This window comes from Oenanthe melanoleuca, chromosome Z (assembly GCF_029582105.1).
Source record: "Oenanthe melanoleuca isolate GR-GAL-2019-014 chromosome Z, OMel1.0, whole genome shotgun sequence".
In the NCBI taxonomy this organism is placed as follows: domain Eukaryota; kingdom Metazoa; phylum Chordata; class Aves; order Passeriformes; family Muscicapidae; genus Oenanthe; species Oenanthe melanoleuca.
Genome location: NC_079362.1, coordinates 9863621 through 9887384, shown reverse-complemented (window position 1 = coordinate 9887384; position 23764 = coordinate 9863621). Strand labels below are relative to the sequence as shown.

At 41.3% G+C, this 23764-nt stretch overlaps 1 protein-coding gene across 3 annotated transcripts in view; it reads left to right on the top strand.

Annotated features, from left to right (window-relative positions):
* The window catches only part of MARCHF3 (membrane associated ring-CH-type finger 3), a 55965-nt gene extending 33278 nt beyond the window's left edge, over positions 1 to 22687 (top strand). For 2 of the 3 annotated variants that reach the window (XM_056513464.1, XM_056513463.1), the window contains exons 2-5: positions 3635 to 3851; positions 4524 to 4731; positions 17614 to 17823; positions 21540 to 22687. In XM_056513464.1, coding sequence (XP_056369439.1) covers positions 3658 to 3851; positions 4524 to 4731; positions 17614 to 17823; positions 21540 to 21698 — 771 coding nt within the window. In that variant the 5' untranslated portion in view covers positions 3635 to 3657 and the 3' untranslated portion in view covers positions 21699 to 22687. Of the gene's footprint in view, positions 1 to 464; positions 542 to 3634; positions 3852 to 4523; positions 4732 to 17613; positions 17824 to 21539 lie in introns of all 3 variants that reach the window. The other variant, XM_056513465.1, reaches the window with a different exon arrangement.
* Positions 22688 to 23764: the final 1077 nt, after the last annotated feature.

Sequence of the window (23764 nt, the reverse complement as noted above, 5' to 3'; positions counted from 1 at the left end):
TCTTCTCTTTCTTTCTTTCTTTCTTTCTTTCTTTCTTTCTTTCTTTCTTTCTTTCTTTCTTTCCTCTATCTTTCTCTCTTTCTCTCTTTCTCTCTTTCTTTTTTTCTTTCTTTCTTTCTTTCTTGCTTTCTTGCTTTCTTGCTTTCTTGCTTTCTTGCTTTCTTTCCTCTTTCTCTCTTTCTCTCTTACTTTCTTTCTCTCTTTCTTTCTCTCTTTCTTTCCTCTATCTTTCTCTCTTTCTCTCTTACTTTCTTACTTTCTTCTTATTATTTTTCTGTGTGGATATGTATTTGAGATTTTTCTGTTGGTGTGTGGGGTTTTTTTTTGTTGTTGTTGTTGTTAATAATAATCATAATCATAATCATAATAATCATAATAATATGTCTATCTTTTTAAAATAATGCAGTATTTATTGAGAAAATGTCTCCAGGTGGGATGCTAATGTTTTTTTATACATTTTTAAGTCTTGAAGCTGACTGATGCCAGCTCACGTCACATTGAAATTAATAGGATGAACTTGTGGGAGCGTGGAATAAGAAAGGTAAATGGGTTTACAAGTTTGAAGCCATGACTGAGAGGTGGAATAAGTGCTATTCTTAGCAGAGATGCTGAAGAAAAAGGAAAAGGGGACAACTCCACGAGTATTTATTTGTTCAACATTTGCAACACACTTCTTGAAGTGTAAAGATCCTTTTGCCTTGTGCAAATCTCAGCCACTCACAGCTTCAGCAGGAAAACAGCACTGCTTTAAAAAAAGCTCTGCAGTGATAATTTAACTCCTCACCCTGCTGATGTTCTGTGGGTCTAAGAATTGGGGTGAACTCATGCACAGTCAGGAAGAGTGCAACAAGGATTCCAGTTGTATTTCAGGTCTGCAGATGGCTCGGTCTTTAAATTCCATTTCAAGGAAGTGATGCTGGATTTTAACATCTTATTTGAGTGCAGCTCAGTTGGAGTGGTGTTGCCTTGCTCGCTGGCACTTGTTGAGCCTTGTGGAGTTTTTTTGGTACAGAACTTATAAACCTCTTGAATAGGAATATAGCATCATATAAATTACTATGGGGCAAAGGATGTCTTCTGCACTTGAATCTTCTGCCTAGTTTCAACATGTCCTCAAATAATTTGCTTGAGTTCATTGGTTGATTTGTCATTATTTTTACACTTACTGCATAAAGAAAATACCTGCAACACCTTTACTTTTACTCTGATACCCATAAGCCCATATATGAATGAAAATATGGTACTAGTGACAATACAGAAAAGAAAAAACAAAGAGCTAAATACTGCCATACATTCATCATGCCAAATTCAGCCACTTTTCTCAGAATTTTCTGGTGTCTGAAATAAATACTGATATTCTGTCTTCCCCAATTTAATATTGCCTGTCTTCATAAATACTATCTAAACACATCTTCCTGCTTTTGTTCTTTATTTTCTCTTTTATTGAAGCATTTTTAACAGATTTCCACTTGTTGTAGGTAAAAAACTTTTTTACATAATACATGCATATCGGTAAATACTGAGTTTGGGGGGTTGTGACTGTTAAGATTTACAGTTCTTCAATGCTGCTTTAATTTAGGATTTGCTTAGGATTTCTGTGCTTCTCAGGACAACTAATTTCCATTATTTACCATGGGGTTCAGTATTAAAGCACAAGTAATTCTATAACTGTATCACTTTTCAGGCACATGCACTGATTTTGTGTGAAAATGGTTCTTCTGAATTCAGAAAAATAGGTTGTAACTTTCAATTTCCTTTTAAAAAAGTAGAAGGGGTTTACCTGTGTCTGCTCTGCCAAAGTGGGATATGAATGCAGTGCTATAGGCAGATATTTGAATTAACATTGTTGAGATATAGCCAGATTATATCCCTTGTGCTTTAAAAGTTTGCATTTAAATGCATCTTCTGATGCTCCAGCAAACTCATCAAGTGACTGATGGATGTGTTTGTAAAGGCCTGGATGGTCATTTTTTATGAAATTACAAACCCACTGTTGTACTTAATAGGGTCAGTGAAACAATCAGGAAAGGAATATCTAGTGTGGGTCTGTAAGCATGATACTTCTTAGGCTTTTTAAGTTTAATGGAGCAGCTACTCAGCAGCTGAACATTCTTGTTAAACAGTCTCAGCATGGATTTTAAAACTAAAACATTGCTGAACACCATGGTGTCCTTGGAGAGTCTGTGGCTCTTATTCTCTTGAAATGCCTGCATCTTTTATATGTTAATGGTTTTGACATCAGGTATTTGCTTCATTTTCGTTGTAAATGAGGCCCAGAGTCCGATTCCCTTCCCCATTCCCTGCACTCTTTCTCCCCTGTAAGCTGTCTCATCAGCCTCCAGCTCGCTCCCTGGGGTGTGCCTGGTCTGAAAACAGCAGAAGTAATCCTCCAAAGCAAGTGGTCTGCCAAAGCATTTTCCTATTTTGGGATGCCTTTCTAAGAATATGAGTCCCTGTGTGAAAATTTGTGAGGTGTAACTGGTCCAGCATCCACACCAGTCCTACAAAATCTTACTTCCAAAGACATTCCTTCAGGGAGCAAAGCCAAATCACAAGGTTTCTTCTACATTTTTGGAGAAATACCCTAGTTTAGAGGGTTTTATTCATGTTTGGTTTTCAAAAATTCTTCTCAGCTGCAGTGCTGACACCATACAGCTGCGGTCAGTGACACACAACACTTTTATCTGAGGGGGGAAGCTCCTGATTTTAACATGAGAATATCATCATTGCAACCTGCAAGGCTTACATGGGACTGCAGCCAAGTGTCCCGAGGTGTGCTAGGGAATCTTTCCCCCCTTTTGCAGAGGGATTAACCCAGCCTGTGTATCTGTTTTTGGTGCCTGACCTAAGGGGAAAGTGGCAGGGACACAGCCTGGTTGGAATTGGAACCCTCCACTACAAGCACACACAACCAGGAGCATCCATCTCACCAAGGCATCAGGAACTGCCCATGCTCCTTGTTCCCAGCACAAACCCTTCCTTCCCAATTGCCATGCTTGAAAATACCATACAGAACAACCTCATAGTGATGTGAGAAAGAACAAAGAAGAGAAGAGAGACATGGGCAGGCTGTGATTTCTGCCTCACCTTGTGGCATAAATTACTGCTGCACACAGGCTGTGATTAAGCAGGTTTGTGTGACTAAAACACTGTACAGGATTAGTTGCCAGGTCTGTGCTCTGCTGTGGGTTGGTGATAGAAGGCACTAAGCAGCAGTGAAGTGTTTTCAAAAGATATTTGAAGTCGCTCAGCCATTTTCCCCTCCAGTACATAACTTTCTCCAGTGGCGGACAGTGGCAGCCTTTAAATTTGAAAGTGCAGAGGTTGGAGACTGTATATTCCTTTGAAACATTTAGAGGGGGAGCGACAAAAGGTTCAACCTCTCTATTTATCTCTCATGACTTCTAGAGTCTGCAGAGAGAAGAAAGCAGGGTTGCTGGCTTACTGCTTGTGGGATGTGCAGACCACTTTGTTTTTTCAGTTTTTTTGGTGACACCTGGTGCTGTAAACCCCTTTTCCCTGCTGAGTGGGAAATCTGGGGTGGGGTGTGAGGGATGCTCCTTCTCATACCTGGTGCTGGCCAGGTAGGGAGAGATGTGCCCCACAGCACCTCCCTGTCCTGGTTCCTGCCTAGATGGGGACCTGCTGCCCAACACCATGAGGATGAACCGCTGCAGCCACCTTCCTGGAGTGTCCCCAGAGTGCCCACGCCCTCCAGCCCCCGATGGAAAGAACCTGCCCGGCAGCAGTGGAGGCCTGGCCACCAGCTGTCCCCCCCAGTATGTCATGCAAGTGTCCTCCAAGGATGGGCAGCTTCTCTCGTCTGTCGTGCGCACCCTCACTATGCAGAGGTATGTGAGGGGGCAGAAGGAGGGATGGTTTAATCCCATCTGATTAAACCCCCATCCCAGCATCACAACCATCATGCTGCACAATACATCACACTTCCCAAACACTTCCCCAGTTGGTGTGCTGAGCAGCAAGACAACTTGTTTTTAGCACCAGCGTTGCAGCTTCTGTCACTGTCCGAGTGATTGACCAGCTCTTTCTGCTGCTGGTTTGGAGAGGCAGATCACTGATGAAATATATTGTTAATTTATGCCTCTGCAGCATGCCTCAGGCTGGCCTTGTTCTCATTAGAAGCAAGAAAGGCTTTTCTGATCTATTTGGCATTATCCAGACTCGATGCCTGGGTCAAAATTAAATTTGTATTTGCTGGTGGTGAATTGGAAAGACTTCATGGATCTTAAAGCAGTGCAGAAGAAATACCCACATGCAGCCACACAGCAGGGATGTGTCTGGCACAGTTCTGTACAGTTCCTTGACCTGCCTGTGGGCTGTCCTGAAGAAAGTGAAGCCCTTTCCAGGTAGGGGAGGTTTCTGCCTTCTTGTACTTTTCTGAAGTTGTAGCCCTGCCTTTGGGGTGCTACAGGGCAAGGCGCTGAAATATTTCTAGCTTGTGACAGACAACAAAGCCTATTGCCACAGGCCTTGACCAGCAGTTTTCTCTCCCTCTCCTGCAGCAGCCCCTTCAATGACCGGCCCATCTGCAGAATCTGCCACGAGGGCAGCAGCCACGAGGAGCTGCTGTCCCCCTGCGAGTGCACGGGGACGCTGGGCACCATCCACCGCAGCTGCCTGGAGCACTGGCTGTCGTCCTCCAACACCAGCTACTGCGAGCTCTGCCACTTCAGGTTTGCAGTGGAACGCAAGCCCAGGCCACTGGTGGAGGTCAGTATGCGGTGGGCACGGCCCTGAAATCTTAGTTTGTCTTGGTTTGAAGGACAGGTGTCTGCTAAGAAAGACAGGAGCCTCTCTTGAAATGGAAAATATAAACCACCTCCCTCCAAAATATTATAATTTTGAAATTAAGACGCTCTCAGGCAAAAATATGGGAATTAGGAATAACAGCTCTTTACTAGGAAAATTAAAATAAAAATACAGTATTACAAAAAACAATCCCAAAACACTGACAGAGTCAGAATACAACCTGACACCCCATCAGTCAGGGTGTTGATAGCAGTCCCATTAAATGCTGGCTGGCAATCCTGGAGTGACAGACATGGTCCTGTTGAAGCAGTAGTCCCGTAGAAGGGTGCAGTTTTCTTCTGAAGGTCCAGTGATGATGTAGAAAGGTTTGGTTTTCCTCAGGGATCCAGTGGAAAAAGGCTGCCCTGATGTTCCAAATCTCAATTTTTATCTAGATTGGAAAGAGTTGCCTCCTCCCCCTGGCTGAAGCATCTCCCAATGGGATGATGTAATTTTATCAGTCATACAGTGGAACTCAGTGGCCCATTAAAAGAAGATATCTCCCTGAAGGGAGGATGGGTTGTGGAAAAGATAAAGAACAATGCTCCACTGCTTTTTAACAGATGGTGATAGAATACATACTTTTGGTTACATCCTGCTTTGCAAGCCAAGACATTGTTTTGCTGGCAAAAATCCACGCCTGCCCTCATGCAAGCATCACAAAGCCTCTGGGGCTCCACTGGGGTTTGGCAGTGTGAGAGTGGTAGCTCAGGGAGTAGCAAAACTCCTCATTTGGGAGCAAATCAAAATCAAATCAAAACAAGTTATTAGAGTGGGATCGGTGGGCTTGCTTCACTGCAAACCTGAGTGGAGGTTTGGGAAACAGTGTGCAGCAAATTCCTGAAATGCCAGCCAGCCTGACTCTCTTCTCTCTTGGAAAAGAGGCAAGCAGGAGTTTCTGTGGAATGTGGGGCAGTGTCTGCACTCAGCATATTAAATATAGGTCAGAAATTATTTTTTTTTCTTCTTGCTTTTGAGAGGTAACAAACTTAGGAGCCTCAGAAACTTGGTTTACATGTCAAGCCCACAAGAAGAAATTGCTCTTGTTCAGTTTAGACGTTTGTGAGTGACCTTTTGGGCTCTTCTTGCCTGTGTGGCGGAATCAACAACAAGTTGGACAAATGTTTCTACCTTATCAATGAAAATTCAGGTTTTGAGAACTAAATATAGCAGGCCCATGAAGTTTCCAGGTTTTAGGGTATTTTTGGTCCTCAGGAAAAGAAAAGAAACCAAACTAAGTTCAGTCTCTTAACACTGTTAATGACTTTTTTCTCCTTTTTTTTATTTTGGAAAAAGATGAAGCAAAGTTAGGATTTCTTTTGGAACTGAATACAAATAACCTTTGACAAAATGAATGAGAAGAAGAATTTTGTACCTGTTGGTGACACAGGCCCTACATGCAGAGCTGGAGTTCAGGACAAAGTGTGTTCCCTGTGCGTCTTAATTGTTGCTTTAAACTGTGTCAAAACTGGTGGAAGAAGTACAGTATTTAAAAATGGTAGGGGGAAGCAGCATTTTGTTTCTCTCCTGTTCACAGATAAGAAGACAGAGGACAAAACTCTCTGCTGGGAAGTGGGTCAGGGGATGAGCAGCTCAAGACTACCAAAATTGCTTTAATTAGATAGGCACGCTCATATTATGTGTAAGCCTATGGATGTCTTCATTCTTCCTCAGGATCCTCCCACAAAAGGTACATGACAGAGCATTTAGTATAAGTCCTGCACCCAGAGCAAGTCTTGGACAGCTGGTTGAGGTTGCTGTCTGGCTCTGCTCTCAGTCTTTGGTGGAAGAACAATGCCACTCTGAATCTGCCCTTTGAGAAGAAAGATAAGGGATGCTGAGGCATCACAGTTTGAATTTAGAGCTCAGTTTCCTGAAATTGTTCCCATCTGATGGCTCCTGGTGGAGGATTGTGCTGCACAAATTGGATGTGGTGCTGGCCAGAGCTGACGATGATGATGGAAGGAGTTGAAAGCAAAGTTGACCCTGCCCAGGCTGGGGCACAGTGGTTGCTTGATGGTTCCCTGATGAAATGAGGCTTCTTTTTTGGCAAAAGCGGTAATAAGTAATAAAACAACAGCAATGGTATTTGGAGTAACAATGGTAAATCTGCCAGTTGTTTCTCAGCTGAGGACAAATGAAAACCCTGACCAAGAACATTTCTGAAACATAGCTAAGTGCTTTTATCTTTACTACTCATTATTTTCTGACTTCTCAGCTACTTACACCCACAGTATTTTAATGCATAAATTAACAGTTGGGTGCAGTTGCAGAAAAGGTCATAAAAAACCCAAATCCTTTGTGATCTTACAAAGGGAATATGTTTTCAGTTTAGAAGGAAAATGAAGATGTACTTTCAAAGCTGAGAGCAACATAGACAAAGAGTAACTAAAATGAGCTCTATGCCAGGGGGCAAATTAAGTAGAAAATAATGGAACTTCTTGATTTCTGTCAGTGTAATTTAAATTTGTCCTGGAAGTTTCTACTTATTTAGTTCACAGTGCTTTGAAATGCGAAGGCCTCCCTATGCAAATAATCACAGCAAAAATCTGAAAGTTCCCAAGGCAGGACTAAAACAGATGCAAGCTGCCAGATTCCCATATCTTCTGTGTCCTAAAAGTACTTTCCTGCATGTCTATCTGTGTTACCTAGAGCATGAGGATGTGGAAGGAGGTTTATCAGGTGTAGTAGGACCATTTGTCACAAAAATCCTGCCGTAACATTTGGGTGAGGGACAAGCCAAAGTGGCCACCTGCTTTTAACATCTCAGTGTGTGTAGGTTTTGGGGTAAGGAGTCAGAGTTTTCTTCATTTAGTTCTCCAAAGATTCCCCTGACCTAGATAATGGAAAAAGTAAATCATTCTCCTTTCACTGGAGATGAATGATGAATTTTACCAATGCATTTTAGTAGGTCAAGAGGGGCCATTGTACTCATAAAGTGATTAATAGAGCCCAGACTCTAAGAACCTATCCAGTAACTCCTCAACAGGCCCCATCTCACAGAGTTAATACATCCCATTCAGGGGTCAGTGACAGGTAATGAAGAAATGCTCAAAGCAATCAGTCATCATATTGATCTTTTCTCCTAGAGATCTTAGACTATAGTGGGAAAAAAATCCCAAACAACACGTATTTCCAGCTGTTCCAAGACATAATATATTCTTTTCCAAACTGCCAAAAAAAAAGTAGGAAAAAAAAAGAAAAACCCCAGCTCGCTATTAAGTTTTCTCCTCATCACTTCACTGCTTCCTACTGACTTAGACATGGGTGTGGAAAAAGTCTCTTTCAGTGGAAACAAATTGAGGCACTTTACTCGTTTTATCCAGAAATGTCACATGTGAATTTATTCCTGTTGTTTGCAGGAGAGGGTTCAGCAGCAGAGAGTTTTAAACGGAATAAGTGGCATGGCTGATGGTTCATCTGTGTTCCTTCCTCCCTGTGTCCATCCTCATGGAATCAGCAGAGGAGCTGATCAGAGACAGCTCTGTGCTTCTCCTTGTCTCTGCCACAGGATGTATATTTTTGTCTGAGGGAGAATCTTGTCCCTGGAAATGCACAATGTGCTGACTGTTTGATGAAACCCAAAACCCAACCACAGCAGCAGGCAATGGTAGTGCAGCCTGTCAGGCAGACCCATCCTCTCAACAATAAATTTGTGATGCTTCTTGGTTAATTTCCTTTCTTGGACTCACATTGTTCTCCCCAAAATGATTTGTGTTTCCACACTGGGTATGTGAATCAGGCACTACGGTGGTGATTAAACCCCTCCTTCAGCATTCACAATGGAGCAAAATTCAGTTAGAGGAGTCAGGGTCTGAACCCACCCCTCCTACCCAATGACAAAGGAAAGAGAAATCTGTAATAATGTGTAATCATATAATCCATATGGTGATTGGTATGCACCAGCTGATGTGCCTTGTGACAAGCCACCCAAGGACCTCAAAACCACCACTGTGAAACCTCAGACTGCAGTAATTCCATGACTGAGTTTTATGGATCTTCCAGTTTTATATTAGCTGCCTTTTTAATGCAGCCAATCCTCAGGAAAAAAAAAATCTGCATTAGGAATGTGTGATATTATTCATGTAGCTGTTTTTGCTGCGTTTCAGCATAAAGATTAGTCAAGCTTTATGTAAGTATTATGTATCATCTTCATTGCAATTTCCACATTGCATCTGTGTTGCTTATACTTGGCTTAGTGCAGAAGCAGGCATGAAATATGGCAGTACAAATATATTTATGTGCAATAATAAAATGTTAGGGAACAGCCAGCTGCAAAATAAAAATGGTAAAAGAGTATTATGTGACCATATAAGTCAGGCTTGTATTGCTTGTTAGTTACTTACATGTTTTAAACCAAAACTAGATACCAGATTTGGTATCTATTGGTTCACTTTTTTTTTTTTTTTTTTTTTTTTTAAACAAAGAGAAAGCACTTAATTAACAATACAAAGCTCATAAGCAAAACAGCATGACTAGGAGAAAAAATAAAGTCAGGATAATCACAGCAATATTGGCCAGAAATTAGCTTCAGTTTTTTCCTGCTGTGTTGCTGGCTATAGATTGTATATCAGTGAGGTAAAATAAATTTTAAAACTCTTTAAAATGTACACCTATGCATGAAGTATTCAAGATGAGCTTACATTATAAATTAAAATCTCCCAAATCCTTACAATGAAATATGAATTTATTTCCTGTGCAAGACTTTGAGTCACGATGTTTTTATCCGTCTGGATTATTTGTACTTATTTTTCCTCTCCACTGTTCAGTGAAGCAAGTCATTAACATTAAATTACTGTAATGAACAGACACCACATTTGCTGGAGGTAGTTTATAAAAGGATCACACCTCAAGCCAGAAGGAAAATAAATGGTTCCTCAGCATAGTCACCCACAGGAAAACTTTCATAAATCAAAATTTGGATGAGCTGTCCATACGGCATATTAGGGGTGGGAGCAGACAATTAAGGTTATTCATCCTCCTTCCTTTCTTGACCCAAAAAATGGCAGATTAAAAGGGCAAGGTGATAGAGACATTTTTGTCTCTATCTAGTTTGGCTGTGAAAATAATCCCTCCAAGACCAACTCACACAGAGAGAATTTGAAGCAGCCATCTAGATTTCCAATAGAAGTATATCTGGGTTAAACAAAGTATTACAAAAAAAGAAAATTAAAAAAAGTAAAACTCCCCAGTATAGATTTAAAACCATAAACTCTTCAAGATTCATTTTCTTTGAATCTATTTATTCCTAATGCAGTGAAACCGAGACACCAAACCAGAATGTTCTTTCTCCTTTAAAGAGAAATTAAGTAGCTGTTTTATGTTCTTTGCAGCAAGGATTTGCTAGAATGCACAAATCTTTCTTATAGTACTGGCAGCAAGAGCGCAAACAAGAACAACCCACTCCCCATAAAAAATTAAGAATTTAAATTACTTGCCAGTGAACAGACTAGTCACATCTGTACCTGAACAAACCACCACATTTGTAACTGCTCATTCCTAAATTCACAACAATAAAGGGCCAAAAACCTGGCCCTGGGAAAATTCCCAGGAGAAAGTAACTGAACAACAGATTTACTTCAAGAATGAGCAGGATGGGGGAAAGATGCTGGGGTTTTCAAAACCACAGCTCATTTTGTTTTAGATAACGGGTTTGGTGAATTTTCTTTGGACATCATGATCCTGTAAAATAGTTCTATGCTGCCCAGTTGTCTGTCCTTCCTGCTGGTAGCATTTCCTTCCTTTGATGGGAGCCAGTCAAAGTTTACATTTTCTAGGAAAATAGAAGTGGTAAGATTTATTGCATCTGTCTTTTTGTAGACCCATCAAACATTTATTATTTATCATGTCTTTGGTTACCCATATATTTGAGCTTGTAGATCAGGATATTTACAGGATATTTACTTGAAATAAGTTTTACCAATACCAAAACTGCTTTTCTTTTTTTTTTTTTTCTTTTTTTTTTATTTTTATTTTTTTTTTTTTAATGTGAAATGTGATTTTTGTTGATTTTCTTGAATGCATATATTTTTCTGCCTAACTGGGAATACAGTTAGGCAGACAAAACAGATTGAGAGTATTGCAAATACACATAGATAGAAAGAAACACCGCTTTTCCCATAGTTCCACAGAAATATTTTTTTCTTGACGCATCCTGAAATCTTTTAACTGATACAAGAGACATCTCCAGAACTATAAATTAAAAGTGGCTAGCAGGAAAACAGAACAGCAGTGAGCCAGATTAATGTTAAAAAATTACACTATTGTATAATTGGACCTGCAATACATTTAATAGTTTTCTGTAGTGCCATTTAGCAAGGTCTGCTATTTGTTTTCACTGCCAGAGAATTATGAATCCTTTTTTAGAAGCTGAGTATGTGTAATCCAGAAACTGGACCCCACATCCATAAGCCCTAATGCTGCTTGGTGGAGCTTTGTGTATCAGGATCAGGGGATGATTTGGGCTGGAAGGGACCTGAAAACTCCCCCAGTTCCACCCTTGCCATAGCAGGGACACCTTCCACCATCCCAGGCTGCTCCAAGCCCTGTCCAACCTGGCCTTGGACCCTTCCAACAGTCTATCAAATCCATCTCTCCCCATGGAGAAGGCTTCCAAAATTGCATGATGGAACTGAATTCACTATGCGTAATTTAAATGAAAATGTGTAATATCACATAGTAAAATTTTCAAAATTTGGGGTTTAAAAATATAGTAGAGTGTAAAAAACAAAATGGAAGTTTTAGGGCAAAAGTTTCTTTCTTCTTCACCTTCTTCTGAGAGTATAAGTAGTACTTTTATAATTAAATAAAAAAACCCCGCATTGTGGATCACAAATGTTTAATTTTGAATTAAAAGTAAAAATAGTTTAAATGCCCATTCTTAATTAAACAGTTTATGTCCATTCTTAACTAAACAGTTTAAGCTTAAAAGACCTTGTAAAAATACTTTGTCATTTTAAACTTGTTAACTAAAAGTACTGTAGCACTCACTATAATATAAATAAAAATTAATAAACATCTAAGTCCAAACACAAACATCTCAAACTTTTAATCCCAACTCTTAAAAAACAAACAAACAAAACAACAACAAACAAAAAACAAAACCAAAAAATCACAATAAAAATAGGTGCAGTATTTCCTCTTTTTTCAGTCACCTGGGATCTCACCTGGCTGCCAGGACTTTTCCAGTGTCATGGACAGTGCCTTGGCATCTCCAGCAGCCAATTCCCTGGGCACTCTGGGCTCCATCCAAGCAGGTCCCACAGAGCTGAGCACCTCCAGTTCCTCAGCTGGCCCTGAGCAGGATCTCCCTTCCAGGGGCAGAGCCTTTGCTCCCCAGTGCCCTTCCTGCTCTCCATCCCCTCAGGAGGGCTGCCAGGAGAGGTTGCCACAGGAGACTGAGGCAAAAAAGCCTTTGGGTACATCAGGCTTTTCCCCATCCCCTGTCACCAGTTTGCCAGAGTTGTTTGGAGTGGGGAAAACACTTTATGTGACCTTTCTTTTCTGTTTAATGAAGCTGTAGAATGTCCTGCTACTCTTTCCCCCTTTCCAGGTTCAGTTCCAGCCTCACCTTGGTCTTCCTGACCCCAACCCTGCACAGCCTCTCAGGGAATTTAATCTCCAGACTTCCCAGGTCACCTGTCCTTGCTTCCACTGCCTGTGCATTTGCTTCTTTCCCTTTCCCCTGGCCAGCAGGTCCCTGCTGACCCATGCTGGTCTCTTGCCTTCCCTGCTCAGTTTCTTGCTCCTGTTTTTTGATTGGCAAATGAGCCAAGGTCTAAATTGAAAACTGAGTTGTGGTGCGACAGCAACAGGCTGTGGTGATCTCACAAAAAGGATCCAGCCCTAGGTGGTAGCTGTCTGTGCTGTGATTTACCCTTTCTAGAAAACAAAACAAAAGTTCAAGTTTTATCATACACCATCCTTACAATGGAAAATGTAATTTTTCCCCTTCCAGAAGCACGCAGACATAGCAAAAATTATTTGCTATTTCAAAAAGAAGCCTTGGCTCATTGAGACATCCACATGTAAAATATTCTATGCAATTCAATTTAAAGTAAGGGTTAAACTTTAGTAATAACAGACTCATTTGCAAAGGGGCTACAATATTGGCACAATAACATAACAGAGATCAAATAATTTCAATTCCAGCTCTCAAATACACAGGCCTCTGAGATCAAATCATCATCTCTGTGAGCTGTCACCATGACCTTTCTAAAGGCATCTACTAAAGACAATATCACTGTGCCAGAATGTTTGATAAGGAGGAGACCCAAAAACCGAAACAATGTTTTTTTTAGCCAAAAAGTAATTGTCAGATATTGTTTTCCTTGGCAAAACATTAACCTAGGAAAGTTTCAAGTCACCCAAAATCTTTCACGACACCGAAAGCAAGCACATATACTCTTCTAGTCTGGGAAATTTTGGTTTTGAGTTACATGTAGTTAAGCCAAATTTCAAAACATTTCACTGAAAAATGTTAAAATTAGTGTTTCAAGTAAAAATAGTGTTAGGAAAAAAAAGGCTCAGATGCAATCTTTTGGGGATGGGCAATAAATGGGAAGAGGAGGAGCAATAAATGGTCCTCTTGGTCTTTCAAAATATTCTTCATTCCAGATAAATATCCTTAAAAAAAAAGGATACATAAAGCCCAAGGGAAAATGCTCCCACTGGCTGCTGGCACAAAAACAGAAACCACAATAATTTCCAGCACTTCAACTTGGGTACAGCCCACTTCCACCACGACTCACTGCTGACCCATCAGCATGAAAATGACAAAATAAACTGATAAGGTTTGATGTGCAGTGAGCTATTTTTTGCTCAAAGGACAAAGAGTTTAGAGGAGATAATGCCTTCCTGTCCTTCCTCCCCAGCTTCGTGGTGTGACTCCAGTAATATTCAAAATCACCTCTCTAAGGAAAATGCACTGAACCAGAAGGGGTTCTCCAGCAGAAACAGATTGTAGCCCTAGGGTCTGATCAGGAAAAACTATGCACACGCTTTACTTTTATGTTTGTGAGTCATCTAATTGAAGATAGACCTGTAGAGATGAGCACTTCCAGGATTTGGCTTTTGGCAGTGGTGAGGCAGCTCAGAATTGTGGAGGTGTTTTACAGCAGTGCTCTGCTGGCAGCTCATTTTATTTGGGATAGATAAATTCAGAGAGTCTGAGCCTCTCCAGGGTGTTCTGGTCCTTGGCTGCTGCTTGCTCCAATGATTTCCTTCTCTGATTTCAACTCTGCTTTGTGAAGTGGCGGCAGCAAATCTTTCTGTGTGTATTACATGTGTGGGGTAGAGGAGCGCCAGGTGTGTTCACAGTGTTTGACCGAGTCAAATGCAGTACAACAAAAATCTCTTTCAGGATGTTAAGCAAGTTCCCTCTCAAAACTGTGTCAGCTTTTAAGGGTTGTAGCCTAAGCTGCTCTTCTTGGGAGGCTGCTCCAGGGCTGGATCCTCTGAAGGATGAGGATTTTTTTTTCTGATTCGTATCCTAAATTTATTTGGGGACAACTATTATCCATCTATCCTTAAGCCAACCTTAAGCAGCACTTTTACTTCACCAATAGCTCCCTTCATTTCTCCCTTCTGGCTTTCCTCAAGATGCCACATTTAGAGAGTGACTTTGTTAAGAGAAATGTTAATCCCCATCTCTCTGAGGTGCTGGATTCTCAAAGAGTCTCTTGGTTTTTCTCAGTTATAAGCCAAGATTGGGTTTTGCATCATGTTCTATGCATAAAGTTCTTGAAATATGTTTTGCTGCCATTGCTGGAGTCATTTCATGTCTTGTTACTCCAGCTCCAGCTATCTGTGGATCAGGAACAGGAAACCCTGACCACTTTAAAATCACAAAATGCCAGGCAGACCAGCATTTTATTTCAAACATGACCTTTTTTATAACCTCTAATTTCCATCCCCTACAGCTCCCTAAATGGAAATTTTCCCTCTGAGAGTCTCGACTTATTGCAGAAATAATTGGACACATTGACACATTTTCATAGGACGGATTTCAGAGTGTAACAGTGCAGATCTGACAGCTTCATCTGGCTTTACATCTCGTTCTTGGCCAGCAGGGTAGTCCATACCCTACTGCCACAGCAATTAATCAGCTCAGGGCTTTGTTAGGATCCCTGTGTGACTATGAGTTGCACAAAAGGATTTGCTGACTTAGCTTTCTAGCTATAAAGTAACTTGACAGTGCCCATTCCATTCCCAAAACAAATGACTGGAATCTAGAAACAGAAGCAGATTTAGAAGCAGGTATACCCTACTTCAGGAGAAAAATAGGTGCTGTGACTGAAATCTGTACAACCACTGAAATTGCTTAATCTTTGATTTTGACTTATACTTCAGAGCTAACTAATGAAATCCTTCTGGCTTTTTCAGGTTAGACTGTAGAAATGTGATGGCTTTATTTATTATTTAATACTACTCTTGCCTGTCACAACCTCATCTAATATTTGAATTGCTTGGATTTGACTCTTACGCCACAAGGCATAAGGAGCAGCCATCAGACTGTGAAGCAGCCCCACACCATTTTAATCTGCTCAAACTTTCAACCAGGTTTGATGGCACAGTAAAAAATGCTGTTTTAATTCAGGTGCACTGCACTGTGTTCTAGTGACAGTCACAGGGTAGGGACAACAGCACATGCCTTAACATGCGTGCTCTCTCCCCTGCACTCATGATGTTTTTCCTCCTTGCTCAGAGCTAGGAATTATTTCTTGCACTACCTGAGCTGCATGGGCGCCAAAATTTTGAAGTCTATCCTGGGAAAATGTTGAACACCTGCAATTCCTGTTGAGGTCAAGGAGAAATGAGCAAATGCTTGGAGTTTTCTTTTCCAGGTCACCTTTCAAACAAGTGCTTTTCACAAAACCTCTTTGCTGTCTTTAAAGCCTTCAAAATCACAACCTCTACTGTCAGGTGCTTTCAGTTTCTCTTGTTTTCCTGGTGGTTTCACACTGCAAGGACTCCTGGAAATAGAACAAGGGGAAGGTTGCAATTAGTCCTGCTCAGAAGCAGCCAGATACAACCTGGAGCTGTTGTGCATAAACTCATGGGGCTGTGTGAATGGATGAAAGCTCCAAGGAAAGTAGTATGAGACTTTTGCTCACTTTTTAGCATTCTCTTTAAAGCAACAGTAAAATAAAATTATATTCAAATGTAAGTGTATGGCCCCTAATTTTGCACAAGCTCTGCTGAAGAAAATTCTGCTTGCAGCCTATTGCTGTTCTCGCCCTCATACTGATGGGATAGAGGGGTGAGGAAATGGCTATGTGGGGCTTCAGCTGCATGTTGGGGTAAACTGACCATGGTTGGTTACTATTTTTCCTGGCTAAGGAGAGGAAAAAAACATTATTGAACCTTCCTCTTTAATTGGCATCTTCCCTTGCAACTTCTTGCTTGTAGTAATGCATAGCTGGTTTTAAAGCACTTTGCACCTCCTCAGCATTTCACAAGTATTCAAGCAAGTTAAAAGCCTGCATCCTGAAAAAAAAAAAGTTTATGAAGATGTTTTCTGTGTTCTAAATTCCTGAGCTGTATGTGAGACAAGACTTCTACTGCCATGTGTAACACACTTGGAGAAACAAGAGGACCAAAATGTTCAAGGATGCATGAGCGTCATCTGGTTCTATATAAGGATGCTGTAGAGCAGGTTTGACCAAACCCTATGGCTCATATTGGCAAAAATTACAGGGGTGGGTAGTTTTCCTGTTCAAATATTGACTTGTGTGCTGAGGGTTGGGTGTTTTTTTTTCCTTTAATTAAATAGCCTCAATGCACTGTTGTAGAACTTCTCTCCCCTCTGCTGTCTCAAATCCTGTTTATAGAAATGTGGGCGTGTGGGCTTGATAGCTGTTCAATCCTAACCTTTACTTCAGCAGCTGACTTTCAGGCACTCTGTTTCTCAAGATTAATACTCTCTTAATAAAAATAGCCTGTGTGCATTGAAATCTGCTTAAATGTGGGTATCTGAAAACAAGTTGAAAATGACTTTGTGAATGTTATGAGTAGAATATAAAAAAAAAAAAAAAAGATAAAAAATCATAAAATAGCATGGAAAAATGTTAAAACATTTTCTGCATGCTCAGTTACACATTAAGAAGGGAGTTTTTTGCCAGTGGGCAAATGCTAGGGGCTGCACTACATAAAACACCTCTCAAGGCAGCCTTTACCACAGCTGAATTAATATGGTGGGTACAGCCAGAGGTGGACACCAGCAGGAAGCAAGGAGGAGAAATTCAGGTCTCTAGTGCTGCCTAAAACCAAAGGAGAACCTTGCAAACAATATTAAGAATGGTAAGGTATAAAGCAGCTCTTTAATGAAAGCTTTAATGTATACTAATTATAGGTATGCATGTGAGTGATACAGGATTTTAATAAGGTTAATTAATTAGTATATCAAGCAGGTACATCAAATAAGAGACCAGTTGCCCTAAGGTCTGTCCCTTGGAATTGGTCCAGGGGGTTGTTTGGCCTATATTTTGTTATACCTCTCAAATCCTGGTGAAAAACAAGGTATCCTGGTTAGAAGTTCTCTTCCTGAGAATGAGACTAAACAGAATTTCAAGTGTTAGAAAGGGGTCAGCTTATTATTCTGAAATGTGAGAGAGGGCAGGAAAAGCACCAGGAACTCTACAGCAACATATTAAAAATCTGCAGGCACTTGAGAGGCATACCTAGGAACACCCAAAGCCACGTTCTGCTCCACGCTCAGTCCTCCAGGCGTGGGTTTGTGCTGTGAGCTGAGGGTAAAACACCGTCCCTGTGCTGACATGTGCCTTGTCTGTGCTCTGCCTGCAGTGGCTGAGGAACCCTGGCCCCCAGCACGAGAAGAGGACTCTCTTTGGGGACATGGTGTGCTTCTTGTTCATCACCCCGCTGGCCACCGTGTCCGGCTGGCTGTGCCTGCGGGGAGCCGTGGACCACCTGCACTTTAGCAGTAGGCTGGAAGCTGTCGGCCTCATTGCACTCACTGTGGCACTCTTCACTATTTACCTCTTTTGGACCCTGGTAAGTGTCAGGGATTTTGTTTAACTCGCAGGAAAAAGGGGAAGAGCAAATGAGAAAGTTAATCGTGCAGAGTGCTCTGAGCATTGCATGGAGCATTGCTTCTGTGCTGGTAAGTGCAAATGCACCTGCAAGAAACCTGTTGTTTCCACACCATTCAAGTCCCCTGGAACATCACAGAGTTTACTTGAGGGTAAGGATTCGCAAATCCTAAACACCAGTGGGGACAGCAGGAAGGAGACAGGGAAGTAGCACAGAGGAGTTCAAGATGCTACAGGAGGGAGTTTCATCAAATGTGATGTGCAAAGGGTGAAGGCACAGCACACACATGCAAAAAAAATTTTTAAGTAAACAACTTGGCTGCCACAGAGGATTCAGATTTTATTCTAATACAACGTTAGGCAAATGGCAACATATTGCAAATTTTACAATACAAAAGTGTAGGATGTGGGGGAAGCAGAGCATGCAGGGGCCCAGGTCTGTGAAAACTTAAGCTGCCTCTAATAGAGCTGCAGGTTAAATTGCATCCTGCACCCCAGCATGAGTCACTGGCATGCCAATCCATCCTGAGAGCCACTTGTTCTGTGTCAAGTTGTTGAATTGAGATCATTCAGTGGCCCCAGTGCACTGACAGGCAGCTAGCCCAGCAGAAATAAGAGGAACACGATGGACAGCTGCCAAAATGAGTGTTCATCGAGCCATGCTCACTGAAAAGCCCAGGTTAATACTGTGTTTGTTTCACACCTCTTTTTGTGCAGTGGGAAGAGCAGGGTGGGTGCAGAGGGGGAGAACTCACAGCACCGCAGTCAGATGCTGCCAGCCTGAGCTGCTGGGGCAGGAAACACATCCCACATGCTGGGGCATGGCCACATGCCACAGGACCAGCACACAGCTCTGCCCCTCCCCGGGTATGGCTATGCTATAGCCAGACCCCTTCCAGCAGATCTGGACCCGTGTGAGCTGCTAAGGAGGTGGAACTTTTTATAGACTGCATTGGTGGAGGAAGAAACCCCCTGTGCTGAGCCCTGAGGAAAAGAGGGTGTGAGGGGACCACAAAAACCCCACACTTCCTCACGAGTATCTCCAAGAAAGCTGGGAAAGGTAACATCTCATTTACACATTTGTGAATGCTGTCTCACCCACAGAGGAGTGCAGGCAGGAGGAAAAGCTCAGTTTTGCCTCAGCCTGATGAGCTCAGTGCAGTTCACCTTTTGTTGTTTCTGCTTTTCTGTGGAGCACCAGCACTCCCTGGGGACAGGCCATGTACTCTAGCAGTGAGGCCACACTTGTCTTCCCTGCAGTGCTGGGTGTAGATGTGCCTGGCAGGTATGCAAGAAAATATTGTTCAAATTTCCTTTGTGTATGGCTGTCTTAGAAACCAAAATGCTGAACAATTTGCCTAACACAATTTACCACCACCAAAATTGTTGGAAGTGGTAAAAGGCATTTTTTTCAGGAGGATTTAATTAGCTATGCCACATCGGCTTATCCAACCTTGCTTATTAAGACTGCAAAATCTCAACTTTGGTTCCTATCCCTGGGTATTGCATTTGGATAATAAGAGGAAAAAATCCCTACTATTCACTTCACAAATTTTACCCCTTCAAAAGCATGCAGAGAAATGTGCTATTGGCTCTTGGAGAACATGATAGTGATAGCTGCCTTATGCAAATGCATACCTTGGTTGAATGAACCGAAATTCAGTATCTTTGACGCTCACTCAGCTGTAATTCCACACTCAATTGTTATTTAGGGCAGTAGGAGATGGATGGATAAGGAAGCACTGCGTTCACCTGAGAAGGGCAAGGCAGGGGGGCCTTTAGGGGACTGGATCACCAAATGGTTGAAGCTGGGAGGCAAAATAACCTTCCCCTCAGTGACCTAGGAAAGCCCCAGTCTGGGTTTGCCTTGGGGAGGGCTCCAGGCTCCCCTTGTCATGAAGGAAGGAATGGTTCCACACACAGAAGTGTTAATTCCGTCGAATTCTTCAGCAGCACATGCCTTGTCACTTTTGGAAGTGGGAGAATCCCTTTACATATCTGTGGCTGTGCAGGGAATTGGTTCAATGCTGTGGGGTAAATGACACACAAGATGATACAATATTCCTTTAGGTCCTGGGGAAATTAAGAGAACTAAAACTTTGTTTTACTTCCAGTAAATCAGCTTTCCTTCTCTGGAGGCAAAAGCTGGCATTCAGATTATTTACACATCACAGTAATCCCAGTGAGCAGTGAATAGCAGGAGGGATGCTATTTTTAGCATCTCAGAAGCTGTTTTATCCCTCCATCCCTTTAAAACAGACTCTAAGTTAACCATAAAAAACTGCTGCTTTTTACTCTGTGTTTTAACACACATCAAAAAAAGGTACCTTGTCCTCCCAAGAAGAAAGATCCAGACACAAAAAGGGAATTGGCACTTAAACAAAGAATTCAGGGCCAATTTGCTTTCTCTTGTATAACACACACACCTGGTTTAACAATGCAGCTGCTACTCAAAGAACCTCACGTTCAGCTGCTTGAATACCCAACCTGAGCTCCAGCTCACTCTCCAGAAATTGTCACTGCATTTTACAGGACATCCACCTTTGTAGATGTTGGGATGTTTTAACCTCCTCACTACTCCAATTGGTTTCTGCTGCTCCTGCAGTGTCTTTTGAGAAGAGATTTCCCATATTCCTTCACACACACTGCTCCACAGAAACAGAAGATGCAGGTTGCTTTCCTTCAGCGGGGAGGAGGTTGAAAGTTGGAGGAATCAATTTGAAAAACTGTCTTTGCAAAACTGCTTAGTAAGCCAAAGCTTTATAGCTTTCCTTCAGACAGCTGTAAACAGATCTAACTAAAATAAAAATAAAATAAAAAAAAAAAAAGAAAGGATTTTTTAGCCCTTGTAGGACATCATTGAAAGGTACACTTCTTTATTTAAAGGCACCTTTTTTGCAGTAAGGAAAGGATATAGCGCTTGGGTCAACTTCTGCCCACACCTCAAGAACAAAACAATCATCACTTGGCACGTTTCTCTCAAAATTTACAGTTTGATATTAGTTTTTGTTGTTGATGTTTGTTTTTGTTTTTTTTAACTGCACATATACATCCTCTTACACAGCTGCAAATCCCACAATGCTTGGCTGCCACTAAAACAAATTGTAAACTGTTTTTTAGCAACATTGGGCTGAGCTGTCTCACATCTCCACAGCAATCACACATTTCCCTAATAATGTTGAAATTACCTGATAACAACAACAAAAATTTTCAGAGGCAATCTAAATTTAGACACACACATTGTCAGCTCACTGCCTCTGCGCAAGCCCAACTTTGATGCATTCAGCAGTATTACAAGTATTTCAAGTACTACAAATATTACAAGTATTACAAGGTAGAACACACATCTCTGATCATCTGCCTGCAAATAATAACACTGTTTGTCAATTTAGCAACCTGAAGCAAGACATATGGATATCCCAAATTCTCATTCCATGTGTGCCAACAGCTCTTGTGAAAGGCAATAGCAGGATGTCTGATTTTTTCAGTCTGTGGAAAAGGAGAGGTAAAATAGGCACAGGCTGCTTTTCTCCTCTGTTGTGGCACCTTGGGGCATGGTGGGTCTCTCTTTTCAGCAGTTTTCACCCATTTTTGTCCCACTGGAAGGCATTTGGAGCCCTAGCTGGCTCCTTGCAGGGTGGCAGTGACTGAAGGTTGCTCGTGTCCCTTCTCCCCCAGGTGTCCTTCAGGTACCACTGCCGGCTGTACCGTGAATGGCGTCGGAACAATCAGAGGGTGATGCTGCTCATCCCAAAATCTGCCAACATCCCCTCCACCCAACAGTCCCTACTAGACCTGCAGCCCCTCAAAAGGAGCTCCAAGGAAACAATCGTGTGATTTGGGGTGGAGCTGTGCACTGAAGATGTTTATTTGTCTCAGACTCGTTGGGGTCGGGCAGCATCCAGCACCCAGGGATGTGCAATTTGAATTTACAGACTGACCACAGAGGGATAAATCACAGTCAGAATTCAATTTCATGGATGCTGCAGTCATTTGTGGCGTTTGCTAAGCTGCCAAACGTGTTTAGTTAGCAGGGACCCTATGGATTCTGCAAGTATGTTAATTGTTGCACCATCAAGTGATGCAAACTTTTTTTATTGTTTAAAGTATTAAACTATGGTAATTAACAATGCAAAACAGGTTTAAAAAGTGCTTTGTTTTTATGATTTCTTCTTCCTACAGTACTGTTTCTTTAGGCAGCTGGACAGTAACCAATATTTATTTCTGCTTCCTAAAGCATAGCAATGGCATTTCCTCATATGATTTTATCTGCAGGTCCATTATACCAACGTTTTGATCATTAAAATTTGTTTGTAATGAGCTCTACAAATTGGCACATTATTTAAATGCTACAAAGTGATTAGAAAATTGTATTACCCATTTCCTGTTTGGCAGGGAGGGTCTGATGGGGAGATTCTTCAGTTATGAATCCAGCATGCACAATGGAAAAATTAGACAAATTGCAGTAATCTTCCTATCAAAAATATTATAGTTTATAGCACTCAGGAAAAAAGAAAAATTTACTTTTCCATGAAGAAGCACCACATTCTTCAGTGAAATGCACATTCTGCTGGCATAAATTCAAACTCAGCCAATTTATCCTGCATTTACACCAGGCTGAATTTAACTTTACAGCTTACTTTTGTATAGGGAAAGCTCTGCATACATAATGAATGAGATCAGAGAAGTTTTAGGAAGCAGGGACTTGTCTTGCATAAAGAACAACATTATTTTAAAGGAGCAGAAACTCCAGCTTGAGAAGTAGGATTTAGCAGTGTGTGCAAACCCTGACCTCTCATGGTAGCACTGAGACAAAAAAAAAAAAAAAAAAAAAAAAAAAAAAAAAAAAAAAAATATTAAAATTAAAGGATTTAATAGAGTTTTCTGTGGTGATCAAATTGGACTTGGTGTAAAGATCAGACCATATTCCTGGGTGGCTTTATCTGCTTCCCTTTGGGTTTTATGCCCAATTCATTCACCAGTTCTTCAGTGCCAGGAGATAGACTGCGGATAGACATTTTAATAACTACACAAAATCTCATTACCAAGTGCTGCTAGAATTAGAAATCCATGCAGAGCCCCTCTGAACAGCTGAATTTCTTTGAATTGTGCATGGATGGCAATACCACCATGTTCTTGTTTTCCAAACCCTGCAGGAACGGAAAACCAAAGAGATGATATAGCAAGAAGGCTAATAATTTGTTATTCGTAAAGTTCAAGGTATTATGGGCATTTACCATCAGACAAGAAGTTATTTGATGTTTTGTGTCTGCTGTCTGTGTGTGTGGGGGGAAAGTTTAGCGCACCATGCCAAACCTGTTAAATTTCTCTATTCTGTCTATGGACTAGTCTAGCTTTGAGTGTGCAATTCAACAATGCTCTTTGTAACTGTCATCATGGGGATAGGAGAGTCATGGGGATATAAAGCAATAACAGCCTCATTCCAATAGAAAGGTACTTACAGAACAAGCCAAGGTGTATAGGGAAATCATGAACCTGCAGATCTGTACTCATCAGTCTGGCAAGGCTGGGGTTGCTTGTATTTGGCTGTGAATAACTGCTTCTGTTCCAGAGGAAATTACACAAGGCTCTGAGGATAAGGATGTCACAATCTCTGTGATAGCCTAAAACCTGTAATGCTTTATTTATCTTTATTTTTTTATACCTCTTTCTAAAGGTAAATAACTATTTGGAATGAAGACTAAACATGCACTTAAGCAGAATTCCAGATTTAAAAAAATCTGCTGGCCAGGGGCAAAGAAATGAAGCAAATCTAGCTGGGTCAGAATACTGTGTTTTAATGTCTACACACATACTTTAGGTATGCTTTCTTCAGAACTTTATTACTCCTCTCAAATTCTTTGAGAGAATTGTTATTCTTAGTGAGGTGAAGCTACAAGGTC